Genomic DNA, 24240 nt, shown 5'->3' on the forward strand with positions numbered 1-24240 from the left:
GGGACAGCTCTGGCAGTCATAATGGAGTCAGTATAGAAGCCAGTATCACGGATGCCATGTGGGATAACAGTGAGGCAGTGAGACCTCCCAGAACAGTCCGACTGCCTCTTCTGTTGCTGAAATTCATGGCTGTGTAGCATCTACAAGAGCTTCATTGGCCTTCCCAAAGAGTCTGTAAGCTATTCTAGTGAATTTTTTTCTGCTTAAGTTAGCTACTGATTCTATCCCTCTGAATCTAAGAACCCTGACCAATTCAAATTCTGAAATAGAGGGGCTGGGTGCAGTGGCTTATGACTGTAATCAGGTACTTTGGGAGGCTGAAGCAGGAGGATTACTTGAGGCCAGGAGTTCAGACGAGCCTGAGCAACATGGCAAAATCCTGTTTCCAAAAAAACCAACCAAACAAACAAACAAAAACTTAAAATCTTAGCCAGGCATGGTGGCACATGCCTGTAGTCCTATAGTCCTACCTACTTAGGAGGCTGATGCAGGAGGACTGTTTGAGCCCAGGAATTGAAGGTTGCAGTGATCTATGATTGTGCCACTGCACTCCAGGCTGGGTTGACAGAGCAAGACCCTACCTCTGAAAAATAAATAAATTAAAAACAAAATAAAATAGACCCTAATTATCTCATTACCTCATAAGAGGTATCCATAACACCATCATCTTTGTATGCCTACTGGACCTAGCGTAATTTTTATCATGTAGATTGAATGCTAGTTAAATCACACTACTTTGGCCACAGCATTATGCTGATCAAATTTTAACATCATTCAACTACGAATTAGAGAGTGGGACAAGATCTAAATAATATACACAACAAACACCTCCATAAACAAGTGGTTGAACCACTGTAATTTCTAGCCATGTTCACTTATCTGGGTAAAGCAAGGCATTAAAAACAGTCTCAATTTCTCATCATTTGCAGAAGACAAAAACAAGTCAAAAGCTATCTAAAAGTATTATTATGATTAACAATGAGTCTGAACTTGACCACTGTAGAATGACACACTAAAATGCCTATGTCTTGGTGAAAAGTAACAAGCAAAAAGAAAAAGAAAAACAGGCCCTTTATTTTAAAAATAACATATTGTCCCTGTGGGGTCATATATATATAATTGTTATCTAAGAATTTGATTACTCACAGCACCACTAGTTTTCTTCAGTTAGAAAAGACTATTTGAAAGGGCTTCTCTTTCTCCCATTTTGTACACAACCTTTATTTCATTTTCTGTAAGTGGTTAGACAAAGGGTCAGATGATGACTTTAAATATTTAAACTGGTCAATGACAGTCAAGTACCCAGGAATTTCTCTGGTTTATTGTTAATACGAATTGCCTTAGAGGTAACCTCAAGTACATGGCACAGCTTCCTAATGAGTGATTAGTTATGAAACGATGAAGTAATTCTGAATTTTAAATAAGACCGAACAAAAGACTGGGATATAACAAATTAAAAGTACCGTAATTATGCAATATCATGAGATGTATTAGACAGTCACACTATGCATATATCAAAAAATACATTAATAAATCTAACATATTAATAAAAAGCTAAGCTTGGCCCTTCAAGACCTCAACACTAATTGGAAAGGATTTTGACAGACCATCTTGAATAACTTTCATTATTAGTTTTGGCAAGTTATTTTTTAGCTACCTAAATAATGATTATTTCTACACTCCACAGTGCACCTATCAAAATCTAAGATCTGAAAAATAGCATTAGTGAGGATGAGTGAAGTAGCACATGTTCAAATGTTACAACCTGAATATGAATTTATTGGTGTGATGTAAATAATATATATGTGATGCTTCATCTTCCTATATTTTGCTTATATAGTCTACTTAAAATATACATTTACAATCATACACTGTACATTAATTATATATATAATGCATCATATTCCAAATTTCAGCAATTTTTTTTTTTTTTTTTTTTTTTGAGACAGAGTTTCGCTCTTGTGGCCCAGGCTAGAGTGCAATGGCACGATCTCGGCTCACCGCAACCTCCACCTCCCCGTTCAAGTGATTCTCCTGTCTCAGCCTCCCGAGTAGCTGGGATTACAAGCATGTGCCACCATGCCTGGCTAATTTTGTATTTTTAGTAGAGATGGGGTTTCCCCATGTTGGTCAGGCTGGTCTCGAACTCCCGACCTCAGGTGATCCCCCCACCTTGGCCTCCCAAAGTACTGGTGTTACAGGCGTGAGCCACCGCACCTGGCCCAGAAATATTTTTAAGATCGTGCATTCTGATCAGTTTAAAAACTCTTCCCAAAGAGTAATGATTTAAATGGATTTCATTTATAAAGAAAACACTTATCAACACATGTCAAGGGCGAATCAATCTCACAATGAAAAAAAATAAAATCTAGTAGTAGGCATTATTGGTGAAAAGTATAAAAAGTATAATTTTGCCTTTAACAGCTTATTATTGTAACCAAGGCAGATTTATCCACCTTTTTTTTTTTTTTTAATTTATTTATTATTATTATACTGTAAGTTGTAGGGTACATGTGCATAACGTGCAGGTTTGTTACATATGTATACTTGTGCCTTGTTGGTGTGCTGCACCCATCAATATCCACCTTTTCTTTGTTGTTGGAATTCAAGTCATTGATTAAAAAAAATCAGATCACTACTGAGTTTAAAATAAGAATGGTCTAGCCAAAAAGGAGGCCCAATTAGTTAATACTAGAGAGTACCCAGGTACCTACTAAAGTAATATAATTTATTAAGGTTAAAAAACAGGGCACAGCCAGGCACGGTGGGTCACACCTATAATCCCAGCACTTTGGGCGGCCGAGGTGGGTGGATCCATTGAGCCTAGGAGTTCAAGACCAGTCTGGCCAACATGGTGAAATCCCATCTCTACCAAAAATACAAAAATTAGCCAGATGTGGTGGCATGTGCCTATAATCCCAGCTACTTCAGCGGTTGAGGCATGAGAATCTCTTGAACCCACAGGCAGATGTTGCAGTGAGCTGAGATTGCGCCACTGCACTCCAGCCTGGGTGACAGAGCGAGATTCTAGCTAAAAAAAAATAAAAAATAAATTAGCTGGGCGTGGTGGCACACACCTGTAATCCCAGCTACTCGGGAGGCTGAGGCACAAGAATTGCTTGAACCTGGGAGGTGGAGATTTCAGTGAGCCGAGATTGTGTCACTGCACTACAGCCTGGGTGACAGAGCAAGATTGTGTCTGAAAACAAACAAACGAACAAACAAAAAAAATCAGGGCACTATGTGACATAGTAATGCTTTAAATTAATCCCAGTTTTAACACTGAATTTGGTGCTATTAAGATTCTCCCCTTGAAGTGAAATGTCTGCTATCTGTATCTATTTCATAGATGGCTACAGGTGCCATGTTTGTTGAAGGGTATCATTTTATGAATACCCAGGCTTTAACTTTCACCAAAATGGAAAGCTTGCTCAATAAATAAGGAACTTGCCCCAGGTCACGAAGTTAGATAGTATTAGAAAAGGAGGAAGATATTGTAGCCCAGGTTGGACTGCTGCACCCCACAGCCCTACCCAAAGTCCACCTACACAAGGAGGCCTTTGCTTCCTGCTTCTTTCATTTGGGGCCTTGACTCATGGACTTTGTATGTTCCTTTTTCCTTTCTCACTGAAATGAAAACTCTCACACAGTATACCCATGATCAAGCTGCAAGAGTAGAAATCAAGTTTATGAATGACGCCCTTCACTTACTGCCCCTTTCTCTCATACAGTGATATTTGTAACTCACTAGATGTAGGATTTCTAAAGCTGAGTGATTTGTAATGTAATACTTCTAGAATCTCCAGAGTAATTTCAGCATTAGTTACTAATAAATGTTGGCTCTCTGCATTTCTTAACCTTGGGAACATGAACCTTTAAGACTCAGAGATCAAATACCAACATTCCCCGAGGACTGCTGTGCACATCTGCATTTCTGAATGTAGGACTTTTTTTGTTCCTAATCAAGTATAATCTCACTTCATAACTTCAGATTTTGGCTCAGTGCTACCTAGATTTCCAGGCAAATGAAGAAATGAAGGCTGAGGATTTTGTGCTTAGAGGTTTGGAAATTTGGCAAATACTACTTTAAAATGCAATCATTTGATCTTGAGCCTCAACATAGTGAAATACAGTGAAAATACAAAGAAACCAACATGAGGCTTTATACATTCCAAATCTGCACCTGTGTTTGGATGTTGCCAGATATTTGTACGAGCAATTCTGTTTTCAGGACAAAACAGAGTGAAGAGTCCCCCCAAATTTCCCTCTGGGATCTTCCAGCCATTCGAAGTAATCACTAATTCCTGCTTACATCCACAAGTCAGGCATCCAAGTGTTGCTATTCCTGGCTGATCTTGTTCTGTGTTTAAATGGTTTAGTTGTTGGTTTCTGCATCTGGGTCCAAACCAATTTAACAGGGAAAGTTAGTTCAAGGATTTCAGTCACCTTTAAATTATCTTTAAAGCCAGCTACAAAAATAGCTGGAGTTATTAACATACAATTATGAAAAACGCCGTTCAGACTCACCAAACTCAAGGGTATCATTCATTATATAGTTTGCTCAATAATGACCCTTTAGGGTCCAGTCAATGAGATACAATTTATTTTCAAATAATTTAATTTAGCATCCATTAACACTCTTTGCAACCTAAAACCCACAGAAGAGAAATGATTCTTCTCTTCTGATAATCGTGAGCACAAGTTACCTATAAAATCAAATTTCCATGAAGATTTAGCCAGGGTAGCACAATTTATGACCTTGCATTTAACCAAAGTGGTGGAACAGACTACACTTGGACTTAATTTACAAACGCTTTCATATAATATTTGTAACTTTAACTTCTTGTTATATTTATCCACTTCATAATGTTAAACATTTTTAAAAACTCAACCACAAAGTACCATAACCAGGAATGAATAGGGGAAGAATATACTTCATCCAAACTTGATTTATACAATAGCTATGGTTTGTCTATGAACTCATTTATTATTGTTGGTTGGAAGTCAATATAAGTAACGGCTAAAGGTATGGGTTTATTCAGAATCAGGCTTGCATTCAAATTCTAGCTCTGATACTTATTAGTTCTTTGATGCAGAGAATGTTTATTATGCATTTTAGGCCTTAGTTTCCTCACCTGTCAAATGGGTTGTTGTGAAGATCAAGAAAGATGATTCATTACAAAGTGCCTAGTAGAGGACTAGCTCATAGTTAGTGCTCAATAGACTGGAATTATTTTTTGTTTGTAAGTGTCTTTCCTTTTCAATAAGCTCTTTGATGGGAACGGCTACTTCTGGACTTTCTTGTCCATCTTACAGTACTCACCCTTGTGACATAGCAAGAAAAACACTGATTAGGTATCAAGGGACCAGTAACATCCAATCTCACTACCTACTAGTTATGTAATCTTTGGCAGAGTTCTTCAGACACCTGGGTCTTAGCATGTCTATCTGTAAGATGGGGATAATGTTTTACCTCCCAGTGCTTTGTTTTGCTTTTTTTTTTTGAGATAGAGTCTTGCTCTGTCACTCAGGCTGGAGTGCAGTGGCGTGATCTTGGCTCACTGCAACCTCCGCCTGCCAGGTTCAAGCAATTCTCTGCCTCAGTCTCTCGAGTAGCTGGGATTACAGGTGCCCGCCACCATAACCGGCTAAATTTTTGCATTTTTAGTAGAGACAGGGTTTACCATCTTGGCCAGGCTGGTCTTGAACTCCTGACCTCGTGATCCACCTGCCTTGGCCTCCCAAAGTGCTGGGATTATAGGTGTGAGCCACTGTGCCTGGCCTTTTTTTTTTTTTTTTTTGAGACGGAGTTTTGCTCTGTTGCCCAGGCTGGAGTGCAATGGCGAGATCTTGGCTCACTGCAAGCTCTGCCTCCTGGGTTCAAGCAATTCTGCTTCAGCCCCCTGAGTAGCTGGGATTACAGGCACATGCCACCACGCCCAGCTAATTTTGTATTTTTAGTAGAGACGGGGTTTCACCATGTTGACCAGGATGATCTCGATTTCCTGACCTCGTGATCCGCCCACCTCGGCCTCCCAAAGTGCTGGGATTACAGGGGTGAGCCACGGTGCCCGGCTCCTCCCAGTGTTTTGACAGGGATCCAAAAAGATGGCTAAAACACATTTTATAAACTACAAACCATAGTTTAAATTTAGATTAGTATCACCATTGAATTCTAACTTGAATTAAGAACTACTATTTTTCTCAGCTGTCCTCCATGTGAGGATACAATGAGCAGACAACCATCTAGAAACCAGGAAATGGGTCCTTACCAGACAGAAGATCCGCCAGCACGTTGATCTTGAATTTCCCAACCTCCAGAACTGTGAGAAACAAATATCCCTTGTTTAAGCCACCCAGTCTGTGGAATTCTGTTACAGCAGCCTGAGCTAAGACACCACCAATGACAGGTCTAAGCAGAGTGAGGAGGAGGTAGTTAGCTTGCCTAAAGTGATGGCAACTGCCATCTATGCTGAAATTACCAAGTAAGATGAAAGAGAACATGAAATCATTTCAGCTCTTCATCTGGTCATGAGTTAAGACTTTAGAGCTTGGCAGTTTGGGAAAATATAAGTGAATTGGCCGGGGTGGAAAGCAATACTTTGTGACATGACACATCCATCTGCTGGAACACTTGAACAAGCCACTACTCAGGGGTGTGGTAGCCACGGAGGACCACAGCTGTGGCCATCTCTGTGAGGATTTTCTTCTCTGGTGGACTGAAGGAACACAAGTGTGGACATCATCTAGCAGAAGGAGCTGTGACTTTATTAGGCACCAATCTTAGATGGAATGCTACTCACCAATGAACCTCTGGAAAGCCAGACTCTAGACAATACTCTGCCTGTGTTTGACAATGAGTGCACAAAGGGTGTCAAAGCATGTGTTCCAGCATATGTGAACAAAGATCATAAAGATGTGTGAGACGGGTGTTAAAACATCAGTTCAAACACGTGTTTAACCATGTGTGAGCAGAAGGGTGTTAAGCCATGTGGTAAAGCAAGTGTTAGAGCATATTCGATTACAAGTGTTTCTCATTTGGGAGCTTAAATTATTTTCTCCCTAATCCAGTGTTGCTAAGCAATAGCTCTGTGTTGTCCTAACTTAACACAATAAATTATTAAACTTAAAAAAACTGAAGCTAGAATTCTTTTTTCCTGTCTTGGTTTCATCACTAAGGATTTACGTCTATAGTTTCCAAAAGACATAGTGCTCTTCTGCCAGTGTAAGCAAAAACCGGGGTACACTCCATATGTAGGGAGGCAACAGTGAGAAACGAGGGGCAAACCACACTGAACACCCAGTGAGACAATATGCAGTGTTTGGAAGATGCAGTGACATATTACCCAAATCTCAAGGTCTGAGAAGCCGCACAGCCCACAGACTCAGGGTTCCTTTCCCACAGCTAGGATTCGGCTTTTTGTTTTCAGTTTTAAAATACACACATCACTGCACTAAGAACAGGGATTCCTACAGTTCTTATTGATAGTAACATGTGATAGAGGCTGGCTTTAAGGTATATCTGACACTATTTGCTGAATATTTCAGCTTATGTTACATTATGAATCTACATTGCTGCTGTAGGCTTCCATTCCAAAGCAAATAGATTTGCTTAGCTTAAAATATAAATACACAACCCTGGATGTCACTTAAAAAAGAAAAAAGTAGACAAAACCCAGAATGTGCTATTAATGCTTTTTTACAGGGTGAAGAACAGAACACACACACACACACACACACACACACACACACACACACACGTAAATGCTAATACAGAGAAACAAAATTTCAGGCGGCTATTTTCTATTTTATTTTCTTGTTATGGAACAAAGCTATCAACAAAATAAACCAGTAAAGTTATTTAAGCCCATTCATTTCTCCGCTGGTAATGAATATAATTACATATTATTTTAAAAAATACCAAAAAAAGGCCGGGCGCGGTGGCTCAAGCCTGTAATCCCAGCACTTTCGGAGGCCGAGACGGGCGGATCACGAGGTCAGGAGTTCGAGACCATCCTGGCTAACACGGTGAAACCCCGTCTCTACTAAAAAAAAAATACAAAAAACTAGCCGGGCGAGGTGGTGGGCGCCTGTAGTCCCAGCTACTCGGGAGGCTGAGGCAGGAGAATGGCGTAAAAACCCGGGAGGCGGAGCTTGCAATGAGCTGAGATCCGGCCACTGCACTCCAGCCTGGGCGACACAGCGAGACTCCGTCTCAAAAAAAAAACAACCAAAAAAAAACCAAAAAAAAAAAGGCTGGGCATGGTGGTTCACTCCTGTAATCTCAGCACTTTGGGAGGCTGAGGTGGACGGACCACCTGAGGTCGGGAGTTTGAGACCAGACTGACCAACATGGAGAAACCCTGTCTCTACTAAAAATACAAAATTAGCCGGGTGTGGTGGCACACGCCTGTAATCCCAGCTACTCAGGAGGCTGAGGCAGAAGAACTGCTTGAACCCGGGAGGCAGAGGTTGTGGTGAGCTGAGATAGTGCCAATGCACTGCCTGGACAACAAGAGCTAAACATTGTCTCAAAGAAAAAAAAAGAAAATACCAAGAACAGAATGAGCCGGGTGTGGTGGCACGCACCTATAGTCCCTAGTCTCAGCTACTTGGCAGGCTGAGGCAAGAGAATCACTTGAACCTGGGAGGCAGAGTTTGCAGTATGCCGAGACAGCATCATTGCACTCCAGCCTGGGTGACAGAGCAGGACTCTGTCTGGGAAAAAAAAAAAAAAAAAAAAAAAAAAAAAAACAGAAGAAAAGCAAAAGATCTGCAAGTTTGTGCTTCAATTCCACTTCTCACACAGTACTAATTAATATGGCTTTTCCTGCTTAATAGAATAATTTATGTTTAAGTACTAGTTGACTATACCTAGGAAAATATTTCTGATTATTCTGAATAAAGAAAAACTGATATATAATTAGAGTAAAAATATTGCCTTCCCAATCACCTTTTACTGCAAGATCATGGAATGCTTTATTGAATAAAAACCGGCAAGAGGAAAACACACAATTAAAGGTAGTGTCTTCTGCCAGCCACCTTTGTAACAGAGGTCACAGAATTTTTGAATACTTCTCTTTTCCTGTTCACTTGTGTCACTTAATGATTTCTTCACGCAGCTCAGTACATACTCAACGAAATACAATTCCTCAGCAGAAAAAGCACGGTTTCTGGCTGCTGTGACCTGACTCTTTGCTTAAACAAATTCCAGAGTGCACACTGACAAAGTGATGGTGATTATTTTTTCTTCTCGAAGACTCAGTCCAAATTAAGAAAACAGAGAAAACAGAATCTGACCAAGGAAATAATAGAGGAAAGTTGCTCATAGGTTTTCTTAGTTTATGTTTAATAGTTATATTTTGACCAAAACAAATAGCCCGATGAGATAATTCATTTTAGCAATCCCATGTTTCTTCAATATTAAGACATTTTAGTTTGTAACAATGCAAAAATGGATATAGAATGTAGACAATCTATAGTCCATCAATACTGAACACATCCTGAAATCTGAAACAGTTTCACTTAGGTTGGTCTTGAAATGCATGCAAACCAGCCTCAGGAATTAAGACTTATGCTACAAAAATTACAAAACATTTTGTAAATGTCACTGGTTAGGAGACAATCTATAAGGAAGACAGCGCGCTTTCCGAGTCCTCAGAACCAGCTAGAATTGTTAGGTTAATTTCACTGAAGGTCCCTAGTCAAACAAGCATGCAAACACATTCCACTTTATAGAAAATAGAATAAGATAAGTAGCTCTGATGGAGATACAGACCTTGAGATAAACTTCTGAATTTCCCTGGATGTGCTCATGTGCATATATATATATATATAAAATCATTCTCCCTAATTACATTTTTCTGTAGACGTGGCATACTCAGTCAACAAAATACATTGGAGGCATTGTAAAGGAAAGCTCTTTCTGTAAAAAAATTCTCCCTAGCGCACTTTGTTACAATGTTCTGTAGAGTAATAAGGTGCTTAGCAAATCTTACATAACAACTTACACGTTTCATCAAACTTTTCAGAGGACGGGAAAAATGAGTAGAAACGTAATTTTAACCTCCTCTGCTTTTTGTCTGAAGTAACCATCATGAACCTCAGTGGATGTGTCACGTGTGGAGTAAAAAGGCTCCTGAAGGTGTAAGTTTTCTTGATTTTGCAACCCTGGGTGTGTCCACTCCAGGGCTGTTTGGGTGAGGGCAAGCTGAGGGCAGTACTCATCCACCGGGCACGCAGTGCAACTGCAACATGCGTTTCCTCTGCCTCGAGCTTTGTACCTTTCCTGGAATGAGCCTGCCAGAGATTCCAGTGTAAGAAGGAACTATCTATAATCAACTGACGCCATATTTGCAAGAGCAAATATGTGTATTTAAAGTAAGCCAGCGAACAGTCACAATGCCCCAGCCTGACACTGAGCAACTGCCTCCTGAAGTTAGCACTGTTTCCCTTTTTATGAACATAATAACCTCAGCAATTATGGGAAAAAGCAAAATCAATGCAAATAAACCAAACCCTTTTTTTTTTATCTTTACACCATACCCTTAAAAAAAAAATGTCATTTGAAGGCTTAATTAGATGCTTTTTATTTATGTAAATACATATGCCCTTTTCCTTATACCCATTGTTTCTTACTAATGCTTGTAGAATTAATCAACCCTCAAGGTAGAAATATTGAATTTTTTATATGCTTTCAGTAGTTAAATGCAATTGCTTCGATCAGAAATAAAAACAGTAAATACTATGCAGCAAATTTCAAGGTAGGTACTATGGTAAGATAAATATTTCTCTAAATTTTTACTTTTGGAAATCAATAGAAAGACAAAGCTCAAAAAAATTTCATGTGTTCCATTTCCCACATAATTTAAAGGGCATCCAACAAATGGAAGATGAATTTATACCTTTTTGTCAACTGGTTCACTTTGGAACATTTGCTATTTATTTATTTATTTATTTAGGAGACAAAGAGTCTCACTCTGTTACCCGGGCTGGAGTGAAGTGTTATGATCTCAGCTCATTGCAACCTTTGCCCCCGGGTTCAAGTGATTCTCCTGCCTCAGCCTCCCGAGTAGCTGGGATTACAGGCGCCCGCCACCATGCCCAGATAATTTTTGTATTTTTAGAGACAGGGTTTAACTATGTTGGCCAGGCTAGTCTTAAACTCCTGACTTCAGGTGACTGCCCGCCTCCGTCTCCCAAAGTGCTGGGATTACAGGCTTGAGCCACCATGCCCGGCTGGAACATTTGCTTTCTGAGACCAACTCAGATTGACTAAGAGTTTTTTTTGAGACTGAATCGTTCAACTTTGTTTAAAGGAGGTTAGAAGTAAAAAATCACCCCAAATAAAGAAACTAACTCTGCCATTCATAGGCATGCTTCCAGACATTAGAGTTTTCCCCTAAATGTGTTTCCTTCCAGATCTTTACTAAAATGCAGGAAGGTAAGTCAGCAAGCTTCATGTAAATCAATGTCATAGCTCATCTGTTCTTTTATTTATTAGTCTATCCATCCATCTATCTGTCTGTCCGTCCGTCTGTCCGTCCATCCATCCATCTATCCATCCATCCAAATACTTACTGAATGTCCATTCTATTCCAGGAACTAGCAAGGCACAGGGGATATGAAGCAAAATAAGCTTCAGTCCCTTGCCCTCAAGGTGCTTTAAAGCTTTTGGGGTGGAGATGGAGATGGGAAGGGCAGTCCAGATTAAAACAGATAAAAAATACATGTATTTTGAGATGGAGTCTCACTCTGTCGCCCAGGCTGGAGTGCAATGGCACGATCTTGGCTCACTGCAAGCTCCGCCTCCTGGGTTCAAGCGATTCTTCTGCCTCAGCCTCCCGAGTAGCTGGGATTACAGGCACGCGCCACCACGCCGGCTAATTTTTGTATTTTTAGTAGAGACGGGGTTTCACCATATTGGCCAGGCTGGTCTTGAACTCTTTACCTTGTGATCCGCCTACATTGGCCTCCCAAAGTGCTGGGATTACAAGGGTGAGCCACCGAGCTGGGCGTTAAAACAGATAAAATATTTTAAGTTTTGGATCAGGAATGCCTTGTTCCACCGTGGGACAAAGACTGAGGGCACAGCGATCTCGTGGAGCCTCGGAATGTGTACAGGCTCTTGGGCCAGAAGTGCCTTTTATTTCTGCAAGTGCATATTCATCTTGGGCCAGTCAGCACTCAGGAAGAGCAACCAGGGCCTTTTAATTTACTTTTTGTGCTTCCTTTGGGAAACTGAGACAATAATTTGATCACTGCTTTTGTTCAAGCACCATTTTCAACTCGGAAATTAGAGTTCTTCAAGATCTTTACATTTAACATGGTGAAGGTGCCTTGAGCCTGTGTCAGATAAGTTATTTTTATTTATTTACATTTATTTATTTATTTATTTGACAGAGTTTCGATCTTGTTGTCCAGACTGGAGTGCAGTGGTGCAATCTCAGATCACTGCAACCTCTGCCTCCTGGGTTCAAAAGATTCTCCTGCCTCAGCCTCCCCAGTGGCTGGGATTACAGGCGTCTACCACCATGCCCAGCTAATTCTTGCATTTTTAGTAGAGATGGGGTTTCACCATGTTGGCCAGGCTGGTCTCGAACTACTGACCTCAGCCAATCTGCCTGCCTTGGGCTCCCAAAGTGCTGGGATTACAGGCATGAGGCACCGCGCCTGGCCAGTTAAATTATTTTTAAAGAATTATCTACAATTTTAAATCATTTAATTTCTTTCCCCTTAACATTAGGGGAATTAAATAACAGTTACTTAAAAAAAAGTTTTAAGAGGTAGAAAAATGGGCTGCACTTCACTTACACATGTTTGGTACTTATTTATGTTTTAATTCCATGTTTGAGTGTTTAAGAGTTTATCAGAGGTTGGGAATCAAAGTGAGAGAAAACAGCAGATATTTGTGTGTGCTATGGTATTTCACTTGTGCTCGCGAGACAGACATTCATTCATCAAACATTTATTGAATGCATATTATGCACCAGGCACCAGATTTACTGACATGGTGAGGCAGAGATGAAAGCTCATCCCTGTCCTCCAGGGACTCACTGTCTGGTGGGGAGATGGGCAAGGAACCCGACAAGGACAGCGCAGCAGTGGTTCCCACTGTGATGTGTGCAAACCACGGGAGACACGAAAGCTGATTTCAGGCCGCACACAGATGATTGCTTACTTTTAACATTTTATTTCAGATATTTAGTTATGCCTCTATTTTAACATGTGAAAAAATGCATAGCTAGCACACTAAAACCATGGGCAATACTCTGTGTGATAAAGCTAAAGAAGAAGAAATTTTGCCAATTTAAAGGAAAATAATACAGGTGTTAGGCAGGTAGGTATGCCCTCCTCACCTCCCTGCAATAAAAACAGTGATGGTACTACTCAAATCATTGACGTCTGGGAAATAAGGCAGGGCAGTGTGGGTAAATCAAAAGAGATGCCATTTTACAGAGGCTGGAATCCTCAGTGCATGTTTCTGGGCCTGAAATAAGATGCCACGAAAGAGGTGTGTGCTTCCACGAAGGTACAGGGAGGGGAAAGACACTGACATGGCCTGGGGGATTCAGAGGCTTCCAGAAAGAGTACATAGAAGGATGAGGAGAAGTTGTGCTGAGAAACAAGTACATTTACTAGGACGCTTCATTTGAAGAATTGTGGAATCTTAAGTTTGGATGGAACCCCAGAAATCAACTGTTATACTGTCTGTAATTAACTTTAAAGTAATTCTGCATAGATAGAGAGACATATATATGTGCATTAGTTAGTTTTAATCTACACTCTAGGGTGGTGAGTTTATAACTGAAGTGGGCTAATGGGAATATACATTTCAGAGATGTTTAGTAACATTTAAAAGACTAATGAAAAGCCACATTCCAGAGGCAGCTCGTACATATGTGGCAGCTATCTTTATCTTATTAATTAGTTACTCTTAATTAGCATAACTAATAATTATTAAGACATTAGAAACGGTATTGAAGATATGTGGACTGGCTCGAAATAGTGTCACTTGCACTTCCACAGCATGTGTGGAAAGGTTATCAGAATGCAGTCACCCCAACTGAGTCTCCCTGAATGGTGTCCTTGAGTTCAGATTTTGGCTGAGTTCAGATTTTGGCTTAGTCCCGTGTCCATCCATTCATTCAAAGGAGGATTTTACCACGTGACTTTGACTAGAAGGTTAGCCAACACCCATTGCTACATCTGCCTCAAGTGAAACTTTCATGCAGGTTGCTATCAATGTACGCTCCCACCAGGAAAGAGGACAGGACTTCATTGGGCCTATCAGACATGCTGAGTGATGGTTTTGTGCATGCCTGCTAACTCATATTTCTGTGTATGCCCCAATCCAGGCTGAGATTTGCTTTCATTTGGACATATCACTTGGGACATACGCATAGCCCTCAACCACCTCCAATTCATCTGCCTCGAAATGTAGCCACTGTCCACCAAGAAGAGCCTAATAATTGTGAAACACCAAATTTGCTACAGTCATATCTCAACTAGACTAGCTCTCTCAGAGAGATTCAGTGATTTGTCCAAAGTCACACAGCTAGTTGGCAGTAGAACTGAGTTTAGAACGTGGGTTCCTTGCTACATCTTCCCAATCAACGGCTGTAGGCCAGGGATGCTCATCCCAATGATCTGTGGACTATTATTTATTTATTTATTTATGAAACAGAGTCTTGTTCTGTTGCCCAGGCTGGAGTGCAGTGGCATGGTCTTGGCTCACTTCAACCTACACCTCTTGCGTTCAAGAGATTCTCTCACCTCAGCCTCCCAAGTAGCTGGGAGCACAGGCACACGCCACCATACCCGGTTAATTTTTTTTCTTTTTTTAGTTGAGACAGGGTTTCGTCAGCTTGTTCTCAAATTCCTAGCCTCAAGTGATCCCCTTGCCTTGGCCTCCCAAAATGCTGGGATTACAGGTGTGAGCCACCACACCCGGACTATGGGACTTTTAACCAATGCATATGCACAGGCCCAGCCTGGGAAATTCTCATTATGAAGGAGGGCTGAGCAGGGGCGCCTATGTCTGGGGCAGGAGCTATGTTTTTAAAAAATCTGTGCAGATGACTCTGACGCACACACACATAATAGAGAATCATGCGGCTACTGTGTGGATACTAACAGGTATCATCTATTGTACACATTTTCTACAGGCCCAGTCCTGTGATAGGTGCTTCACATGCTCTGTATTTTTTATTTTTACAACTAGCCAGCTAATAAATAAGGTGTTTTTAGCATTTTACAGATGAAGAAGTGAATTCAGAGGAAAGTCCAAAGTGACAGCTTATAAATGGCAAGATGGAGATTCCAACTGCGAATCTCTATAGACCCTGCTCTTAACTGTCATGCTCTGTTATATACTAAGGGGCATAAAGCTGCTCAATGGCACAGGTCACAAACCTACAGGTGACAGGTGGGTAATGTAAATGAGGAAAATAGGTCAAATAGGAACTGGGGTGAGCTACAGGCCATGTGTCCTTTAATGGGTTCTGAGTGTTTGGATGCTTTAAGAGCAATGATGCAGAGCAACAGGAACTCTCATCCATGGTTATGGGACTGCAAAATGGTTCAGTGTCTTTGGGAACAATCAGACAGGTTCTTATAAAATTAAACATATACTTACCATATGACCCATCAATCCTACTCCTAGATATTTACCAAGAGAAATGGAAACCTATGTCTGCAAAAAGATATATACACAAATATTCACAGCAGCGTTACTTAAAATAGCTTCAAACTGGAAGCAATCTACACATTCATCTACGGGTGAATAGTAATCAGCTGTAGTGTACCCCCACCCTGGAATATCACTCAGCAATTAAAAGGAATGAAATACTGACATATGCAACCACGTGGATGCATTGCAAAAGCTCTATGCATGTGAAAGATGTTGTATACAAAAGATGACACACTGTATAATTCCATGTACGTGAAATTCTAGAAAAGGCAAAACTCTAATGTCAGGAAGCAGATCAGTGCCTCTCTGGGGCAGGGTGGGGAAAGAGATTTGAATGCAAAGGGGCAGGAGGAAACTGGTGGAGTGAGGGAACTGTTCTATATCTTGATGTGTGATGGTGGAACAAGGCAACGCAGCTGCATATGTGTACCAACATACATCCAACTCTACAGTTACACTGGGTGAATTTTGTTGTGTGTAAATAATAACTTAATTTAAAAAAACCCACGCAGAGCAAAAGAAAAAAATTCTGCAGGCCACTTGTGGCCCACAGACTTCCAGTTTTCAACCTCTGGTCTCAGTAGAGAGATTCTGTTTCAGCTGCCCCTGAGGAAATACAAAAGATGACAAAAAGTCATCCATCATCCTCCCCAGGGCTGGACTCAGGAAGAACGGTGACGTTTTCGTTTATCCCCCTCTTCCAATTCTCTGTCCTCCTTCATCACATACAAAATGCTCCCATGCTGCCCCCTGGCTGTCCAGCACCTCCGACCAGGGCGCCCCACCCATGCCTCCTGGAGTCAGCTCCAAAACCACCCTTCCCTCCGGCCTTCCTCCTGACCTCCGGAATGCAGAGGCTGCCCCTCGGTGCTTCGTGCAAGGCGGAGACACATTTCACTTGGTTAACACATGACCAGGTAGGTGCACATGACTGTTACTGATTACATTTCCAAGCACTGACATCTGTTGAAGACAATGCACGGAGCCTTAACCCAAGTCCAGTCAGTTAGGGAATACCTTGGGAAAAGTAGGGCTATTTCTGGGATTCACCGCACTTTTTCCTACCACAATGACTTGCCTGCTCAGCTTATACATACATTTTTGTCATCAATATTATCATCAAACACGTTAAAATTAATACATGCAAGTGGTTTACATGGACACTCTAGAAAGGTACAAATAACTCTCAGTACCCAGTTGTCAAAACTGAGAGTGCTCTTAAATACCAGGCTGAGGAACTCTAAGGACATGCTAGAGGCAGCCCTTCTATTTTCTGAAAACAAATTAATGTCAACCACACACTGCTGGGCTTTCCTGAGTCTCCATATATGTCAAAATAACTTGATTTTTAAAAAACCCACTAACTACAATAACTATAATAACTATGAAAAATTGACATTAGTAGGCCAGGCACGGTGGCTGATGCCTGTAATTTCTGCACTTTGGGAGGCTGAGGCGGGTGGATCACCTGAGCTCAGGAGTTTGAGACCAGCCTGGCCAACATGATGAAACCCCGTCTCTACTAAAAATACAAAAAAAAAAAAAAAAAAATTAGCTGGGTGTGGTGGCACACGCCTGTAATCCCAGGTACTGGGGAGGCTGAGGCAGGAGAATAGTTTGAACTCAGGAGGCAGGGGTTGCAGTGAGCCAAGATTGCGCCACTGCACTCTAGCCTGGGCAACAAGATCAAAACTCCGTCTCAAAAAAAAAAAAAAAATTGACATTAGTAGTAGAAGCTGTAATGTTAAGTTAAAAACAAAAACGCAGAACTTAAAATTGGTTATATTAGAGCCATATAAAGAAAAACGTCAACAGATGAATAAAAAGTAAAAACTAATAAGGGTGGGGGAGAGATCATTATAGATGGGGTGGGTTATAGTGTTAGGAGTGATTTTTTTTTTTTCCTTTTCTTTAAAAAAAAAGTTTTCTTTTGCTTTGATGTTACTATTTGTGTAATAAAAATGAGAAGAAAAAGACTTGGCCAGGCATGGGGGCTCACACATATAATCCCAGCACTTTGGGAGGCGGAGGTGGGCAGATCACCTGAGGTCAGGAGTTCGAGACCAGCCTGGCCAACATGGTGAAACCCTGCCTCTACTAAAAATACAAAAATTAGCCAGGCGTGGTGGTGGGCGCCTGTAATCCCAGCTACTCGGGAGGCTGAGGCAGGAGAATCGCTTGAACCTAGGAGGCAGAGGTTGCAGTGAGCTGAGATGGCGCCACTGCACTCCAGTCTGGGTGACACAGCAAGACCCAGTCTTTAAAAAAAAAAGACTTGGTCACTGGCCAGGATGGTTCCATATCATGTTCATTGGTTCATGTCTGTAGGGCTGTGCCCATTTCCTTCTCCTCACAGATCTGCAAGGCCAAGGTGTCCTGCAGTACCTTGCCAGGTCCTCTCAAGTACTCTGTCAGCTTTAGTCATGCTGATGAAATCAACCCCTTCTTCTTCTGAGGTTGGCTGTTATACATCTCTATTTGCAAGCAGAAATAATAAAAGTCAGAGAACTTGACCAACGAGGCAGGTGTGCACAAAATAAGAACCCCAGTGCCCAGAGATGGGTTTCATTCTGAAAATATTACAATATCTTGACAAGACATATCATTAATACTTTTTTCCCCAAAGCAAAACTGGGTGAAAATTTTCAAGTCTTATTAAAGCAAAATTGTTGCTTAACAAAAAAAAAAAAAAGTTGCCCGGCGCAGCGGCTCACACTTGTAATCCCAGCACTGTGGGAGGCCGAGGCGGATCACAAGGTCAGGAGATCGAGACCATCCTGGCTAACACGGTGAAATCTCATCTCTACTAAAAATACAAAAAATTAGCTGGGCATGGTGGCGGGAGCCTGTAGTCCCAGCAACTCAGGAGACTGAGGCAGAAGAATGCGTGAACCTGGGAGGCACTCCAGCCTGGGTGACAGAGCGAGACTCCATCTCAAAAAATAAAAAATAAAAAGGTTGTAGTATGCGTAGGCCCGTTTCGTTGATGTGGTGAAGTTTGATTTGATCCTTTCCTATTCAGTCTCTCTGATCTGATCTGTAGCTTCCTAAAGTCCTCCAGGATCTAGCCCTGGCTCCCCTCTACTCCTCCACCCACCGATTCTCAGCAAGGAATCTGATTATGCCACACTCAGCAGAGCTGAGGAACAGGTTACAGCGGTGCCCACAGAGCATCTGAGGAGACAGCACAGCTGCATGATCAAGGCAGCAAGCTCTAAAGGGAGGCATTTTGGGCACCAGCTCGGGATGGCAGTTTTGATGGCACAGTGCCACTAAAGAAAAAGTACACCTTTTGGTGGGGTTCTATTCTGTCTACATACATAGTTTGTAGTACCTTTCAGAAGTCTTAGAAAACCACCATGAAACCAGTGATGTTCAAGAGGAAATAAGGTGTGAAAAGAAACACATCAATGGGTTACATGAAAACTATGAAAGAACTTGGCCCTTTAATAAGGTTCCTTCTGTCCAGAGCATATAGTAGACACTCACGCTGTGGCTGACTTTGTGAGGCAGTATTTGGAATGGCCCCTTAAATCCTGCCTCACTATATTACTTAGAGGGACACTTAAACCTCAAAGAAGATTCATCTAAAGAAAGTAGCACGTTGGAATTCATTTTCCCCAAGGCTTCCATGCCTTATGTCAGTAAATCATCAATAATTAAACACCAACAGTTAAAACAGGACCACCCAGGCAGACAGGCCCAAGGGTAGAGCTATAGAAATAGTTCTTATGGCCCCCTTATCTAGGGCAATTTAAAAAAATCACCTAGGTTCCAGTTTACAATGGTGCCTCCTCCATGGATCCTAATGCTGCCTCTATCAAAGTGTCCATTACATTTGGATGAAGAAAATAGAAGATGATGAAAATTTACACCACCAAAACTTACATCACAAACTGCCAGAGCCTAGAAGGATTTTCTACTGCTATAAAAAATGAACAGTGTTGAAAAATGAAAGAAGTAGTTCACCTGCCACAGTCTTCCACTAGATAGAAAGTGCACGGTTTGTAACAACCAGAAATCAGGATGCAATCTGTCTTATAAGTGTTGTAACTCAGGAGGTATTTGGACTGCTGTCTTCTTTTCTTTTTCTCTACATTCCCCATCTTGTTTCTGTTCTATATGCAGTAAGGAAATCACAGTTCCCAAGAAAACAATAAATCAATATTAGGTAGCTATAGAGAAGGTATGGCATCATGCAGTGAATTCTGGGAACTGTGGTCTTTATAAATAGTGTGTTTTTTTGTGGTGGTGGGAGGGTAAGCTTGGGAAGGAGATGACAGTTGTACACATAAGGGGTGGACATTTTTCCCAACAGAGTCATGGAGTGGGAGAAGGAAGAAGTCCCATTTCTTTCCAACAAAGGGAATTGGGACACAGGCGAGCATATCAAGCAGCTCTCCATTTGCAGATTCAAGATGCTGTTTTGAAAAGTAACCAAACAAAAAACTCAAAACAACATAAGGATGATAGAAAAAATCTATACTACAGAACAAGGGGCGGGGGGGGGGGGGCGCAGAAAACAACATCCTAAAGATTCTGAGAAAGAATGCAATTCTGAAACTTATGAACTAAAGAAACCAAAAAACGTTTTTGAAAATAGTTTGGTGTCCTTAATAAAAACAGTAAGAAGGTAAAGCTTTATCAAGCCAGGGCAGAAAACTGTAAGGTAAGAACCAGCAAGACTTCAAGGAGATAAGAGATGAGGCAATAGGATAGATAAAGAAAAGATTTCAGGGAAACCAGTAATGCAACAGCGGCATTAATACTCACATAACCAGCAGCACAGACTAGAAACAATGCTCCAATGGTGTTGGAGATAAATGAGAAGAAAAAGAAGAGAACAACATTATTTTTAAAACATGACAAACACTGGAGATAGAGGTCTAGTGTTAGAATTGTGGATGATCCTGATGCCAGAAGATCTGAAATGGAAGCAATAATCCAAGACATGATTTTAAAAAAACCTCTCCTGGTCGGTAGAGGGAGGACTTGAATGTGCAGATTTAAAGTTCTGTGATCCATGCAAAATGAGTGAAAGACCTCATATATAGAAATATCCAGACTCTGTTCAATCCCAAAGATTTATAAAACCAAAACTAAACAAACAAAACCCACAACATGTCACTCCAGAGTACCATAAATCGGTCTATTTTTCTGCTACTCTGAAACACGAAATGCCAGAAGACAATGGTTCCACATCTATAGATTCCTAAGACGGGTAGGATCTAAAAATATTACAGCCAGTCCAATGTACACAGATACATACATATGTGTATGTCACATATATGCAATTGGTGCAGTTCCTATATAGGAAAAAGAACAGATCCAAATCATGTACCTTTCTTGAAAAGTTATTTGAAGATATATCCCAGCTGACTTCAAGATTAGAGAGTTAAGAACTTAAGAATGAGGAAGTCATAAAAGAGATAAGCAGGCGGGGTGTGGTGGCTCATGCCTGTAATCCCAGCACTTTGGGAGGCCGACGTGGGCGGATCATGAGGTCAGGAGTTCGAGACCAGCCTGACCAACATGGTGAAACCCCCATCTCTACTAAAAATACAAAAAAGTTAGCTGGGCGTGATGGCATGTGCCTGTAATCCCAGCTGCTTAGGAGGCCGAGGCAGGAGAATCTCTCAAACTGGGGAGGCGGAAGTTGGAGTTAGCCAAGATCATGCCACTGCACTCCAGACTGGGCAACAAAATGAGACACTGTCTCAAAAAAAAAAAAAAAAAAAACAAACAAAAAGAGAGATGAGCATTTATTATCTTCAAGGATGCCACACTAAGCAAATAATATAGTTTATGAATGAAGATACATAGCTTCACTGTATAGCTATAAGCTAGAAAAAACCTGTATGTTTAACAGAAAGGAAATATTTCTATGAGGAAATACCATACAACCACATAAATAATGATTACAAAGAGTTTTTAATGGCATGGGAAAACACTTTCAGTTTACTCTTAATGCAAATAATAGGATATAAAGTTTTATATGTTGTACATAAAAAACATATGTACTAGAATACTGGAATAAAACTGGAATAAATATGCCAATTAATAGTTGTGACCTTTAGCCAGTATAATTATGAATAATTTTCTCCCTGTTTCTTGATAACATTTTTTACCCTTACAAAATATGAGGTTTTTTGTTGTTTGTTTTTTGTTTTTTTGACATGGAGTCTTGCTCTTGTTGTCAGGCTGGAGTGCAGTGGCATGATCTCGGCTCACTGCAACCTCTGCCTCCCGGATTCAAGCGGTTCTCCTGCCTCAGCCTCCTGAGTAGCTGCGATTACAGGTACCCACCACCACGCCCGGCTAATTTTTGCACTTTTAGTAGAGATGGAGTTTCGCCACATTGGCCAGGTTGGTCTCGAACTCCTGACCTCAGGTGATCTGCCCACCTCGGCCTCCCAAAGTGCTGGGATTAAGGTGTGAGCCACCGCGTCTGGCCCCAAATAAGAGGTTTTTAAAATCCTTTGTTATTATGATAAATCTTTTAAATTTGGCAAAAATACAAATCACAAAGACTGTGGAAACTTTAAGATTATAATATTAAGTGAGTAAAGCAATATAATATTGAACTTGAAACATGACTAAAAGGTTGGAAGGGAATACTTGGGTCAAAGGAATAGCTTGTTTCAAGGTAAAGGGATTAAAAACAATTTTTTTACTTAAAAATTTCTTTAATATTACTATTTTCTGTTTTATAGGAAAAATATGATTTAAAAAGAATATTCCCAAATAAAACAAGTTAGTCATATCTTTGATATGGTAATATTGCAGAAAAACAAATCTTTCTGAGGCCAGCAACCACTTTCCGCCTATGGTCTCCCAAAGACCACTCAGGTTCACTTTCATGTTCCAACCAATTACCATTATTACAACTCAGGCCAAGCACTTTGAGGGCAGGACCTTGTTACATGTTACACTCTCGTCCCTAGCACTTAGCCCAGTGTTTGGGGAATCGCAAGTGCTCCACAAATACCTGGTGAATGAACAAATGAATAACAGAAGGAAAGACTATTTGATTTTATAGGTAATCTTTTGGTAAAAAGATTCTTTGCATTCATCTACTTTTTATAGCATCTCCAATGTTGACACTACAGGCATGCTTTGCTTCAAGAATTCTCATCACTTATCATAGATTGCGTGCTCTGTGGAAATCCAGCCACAGCCAAAACCTGGTGCCATATTTTTATTTCTCTTTTTCCATTTCAAAAGAAAAAGCTGTAGTTAATTCTAATTTTCCTGCGGGCAGAGGAAAGAGGAACTTTTTATGTATGTGAAAGAATGGCACCCCCTCCAGCCATCTGAGGACAGTTCCTCCCAGGAACACCTGTTTGCTCCAATTGAAGCCGGTCCAAATTGAGTCCCTGGGATCAGGAGCGAGCTCTCCAAATGCCCCACCATTCTACAATATTTATTCCCCACCTGTCTGATGGCCATGATGACTTGGGAATGCTCCAGCCAGGGAAAGCGTTTCTTGGCCCTGACATGGCACAACTAACAGCAGCTAATGTTCATCCAGAATCTAGTCTGGATCCAGTTGCCCCAGAGTATAAAAATGCCCCTTCTCTCTCAGTCTACCAGGCTTAGCAAAAACTCTTAAGTAGGGGGAGGTAAATAATTTTTCATCTTCATACCAGTGTGTTGCAAAACCAAGTGGTATGTTTCATTTTCTGTTTCTTAAATCTGACTTTTGAGTTTTCTATTCATATTTAACACTTAGTATTCTGGTTTTATTAAATAGTTGCCCACTACTAAAAATGAAGATTGGTAAATTAATTTCTCCAACAAGAAAACTTAAAATTCAGAAGGTAAAATACCATAAAAACAACCTTAAACACATAATTTAACATGTAATTCAGGGAAGAAAAAGAGGTGCCCACATCAAACTCTAGCTATAATAGTGAAATAATGTTTTGTTTAAAAAATTCTAGCCATGAGAAAACTGTACATTTGAAAAGCTTACATAAAGCCTTATAAAATAAGAGACCTTTTATCTCTTCCAGATCCATGAGCTCGAAAATACTTTATCTATGCAATTTCAAGGCACATAAAAACCCCAGTGAATAAATAAAATGTTCTTTTTTTCTTTATACAGATGCTTTAAAAATTATCCATATAAATAGCTTGGCCTTGAACAAACAGATTAAAAGACCTAAAAAGCTATGGCTTCAGATCATGTATACAGAATAGAAAATGAATGCTTTTCTTTATTGGCTGGGCAAGTTTTCTAATAACTAAATTTCTATAAGCCCATTCGATGATAAAGATTTAATTGGGACACATGAAAAAATTCAGTATTTTTAAGTGATACGCTTATCAAATAAATAATATGCCACAATAAAATAATTTATGTACTTTGCCAACATTCTTTGCATCTATTCATGAATCATATGTAGAATATGTATAGTCAACATGCAGTATTATTTCAAAGACCTGTCTTTAAAATGAACTTCTTAATAAATATGTAATTTTATAAATATGTAAAGTTTTATAAATATGTAATTTTAGTCAAGTGTGTGAAAATTTGCAATATTTTT

The 24240-nt window shown here is 40.4% G+C and overlaps 1 protein-coding gene across 16 annotated transcripts in view; it reads right to left on the bottom strand.

The window, feature by feature from the left end:
• VTI1A (vesicle transport through interaction with t-SNAREs 1A) overlaps positions 1–24240 on the bottom strand; it is a 380208-nt gene that overhangs the window by 120787 nt on the left and 235181 nt on the right. For 8 of the 16 annotated variants that reach the window (XR_002524575.2, XR_004177138.1, XR_001891551.3 and 5 more), the window contains exon 9: positions 6273–6323. The exons of 7 other annotated variants lie outside the window; for them this stretch is intronic. Coding sequence is in view for 3 of the 9 variants with exons in the window: in XM_021944074.2 (XP_021799766.1) it covers positions 6273–6323 (51 nt within the window). In the remaining 6 variants the exon portion in view is untranslated. Of the gene's footprint in view, positions 1–5978; positions 6324–24240 lie in introns of those variants that run through there. One more of the 16 variants, XM_017944319.3, reaches the window with a different exon arrangement.

The sequence above is a fragment of the Papio anubis genome, chromosome 11 (genome assembly GCF_008728515.1).
Source record: "Papio anubis isolate 15944 chromosome 11, Panubis1.0, whole genome shotgun sequence".
NCBI classification, from domain to species: Eukaryota; Metazoa; Chordata; class Mammalia; order Primates; family Cercopithecidae; genus Papio; species Papio anubis.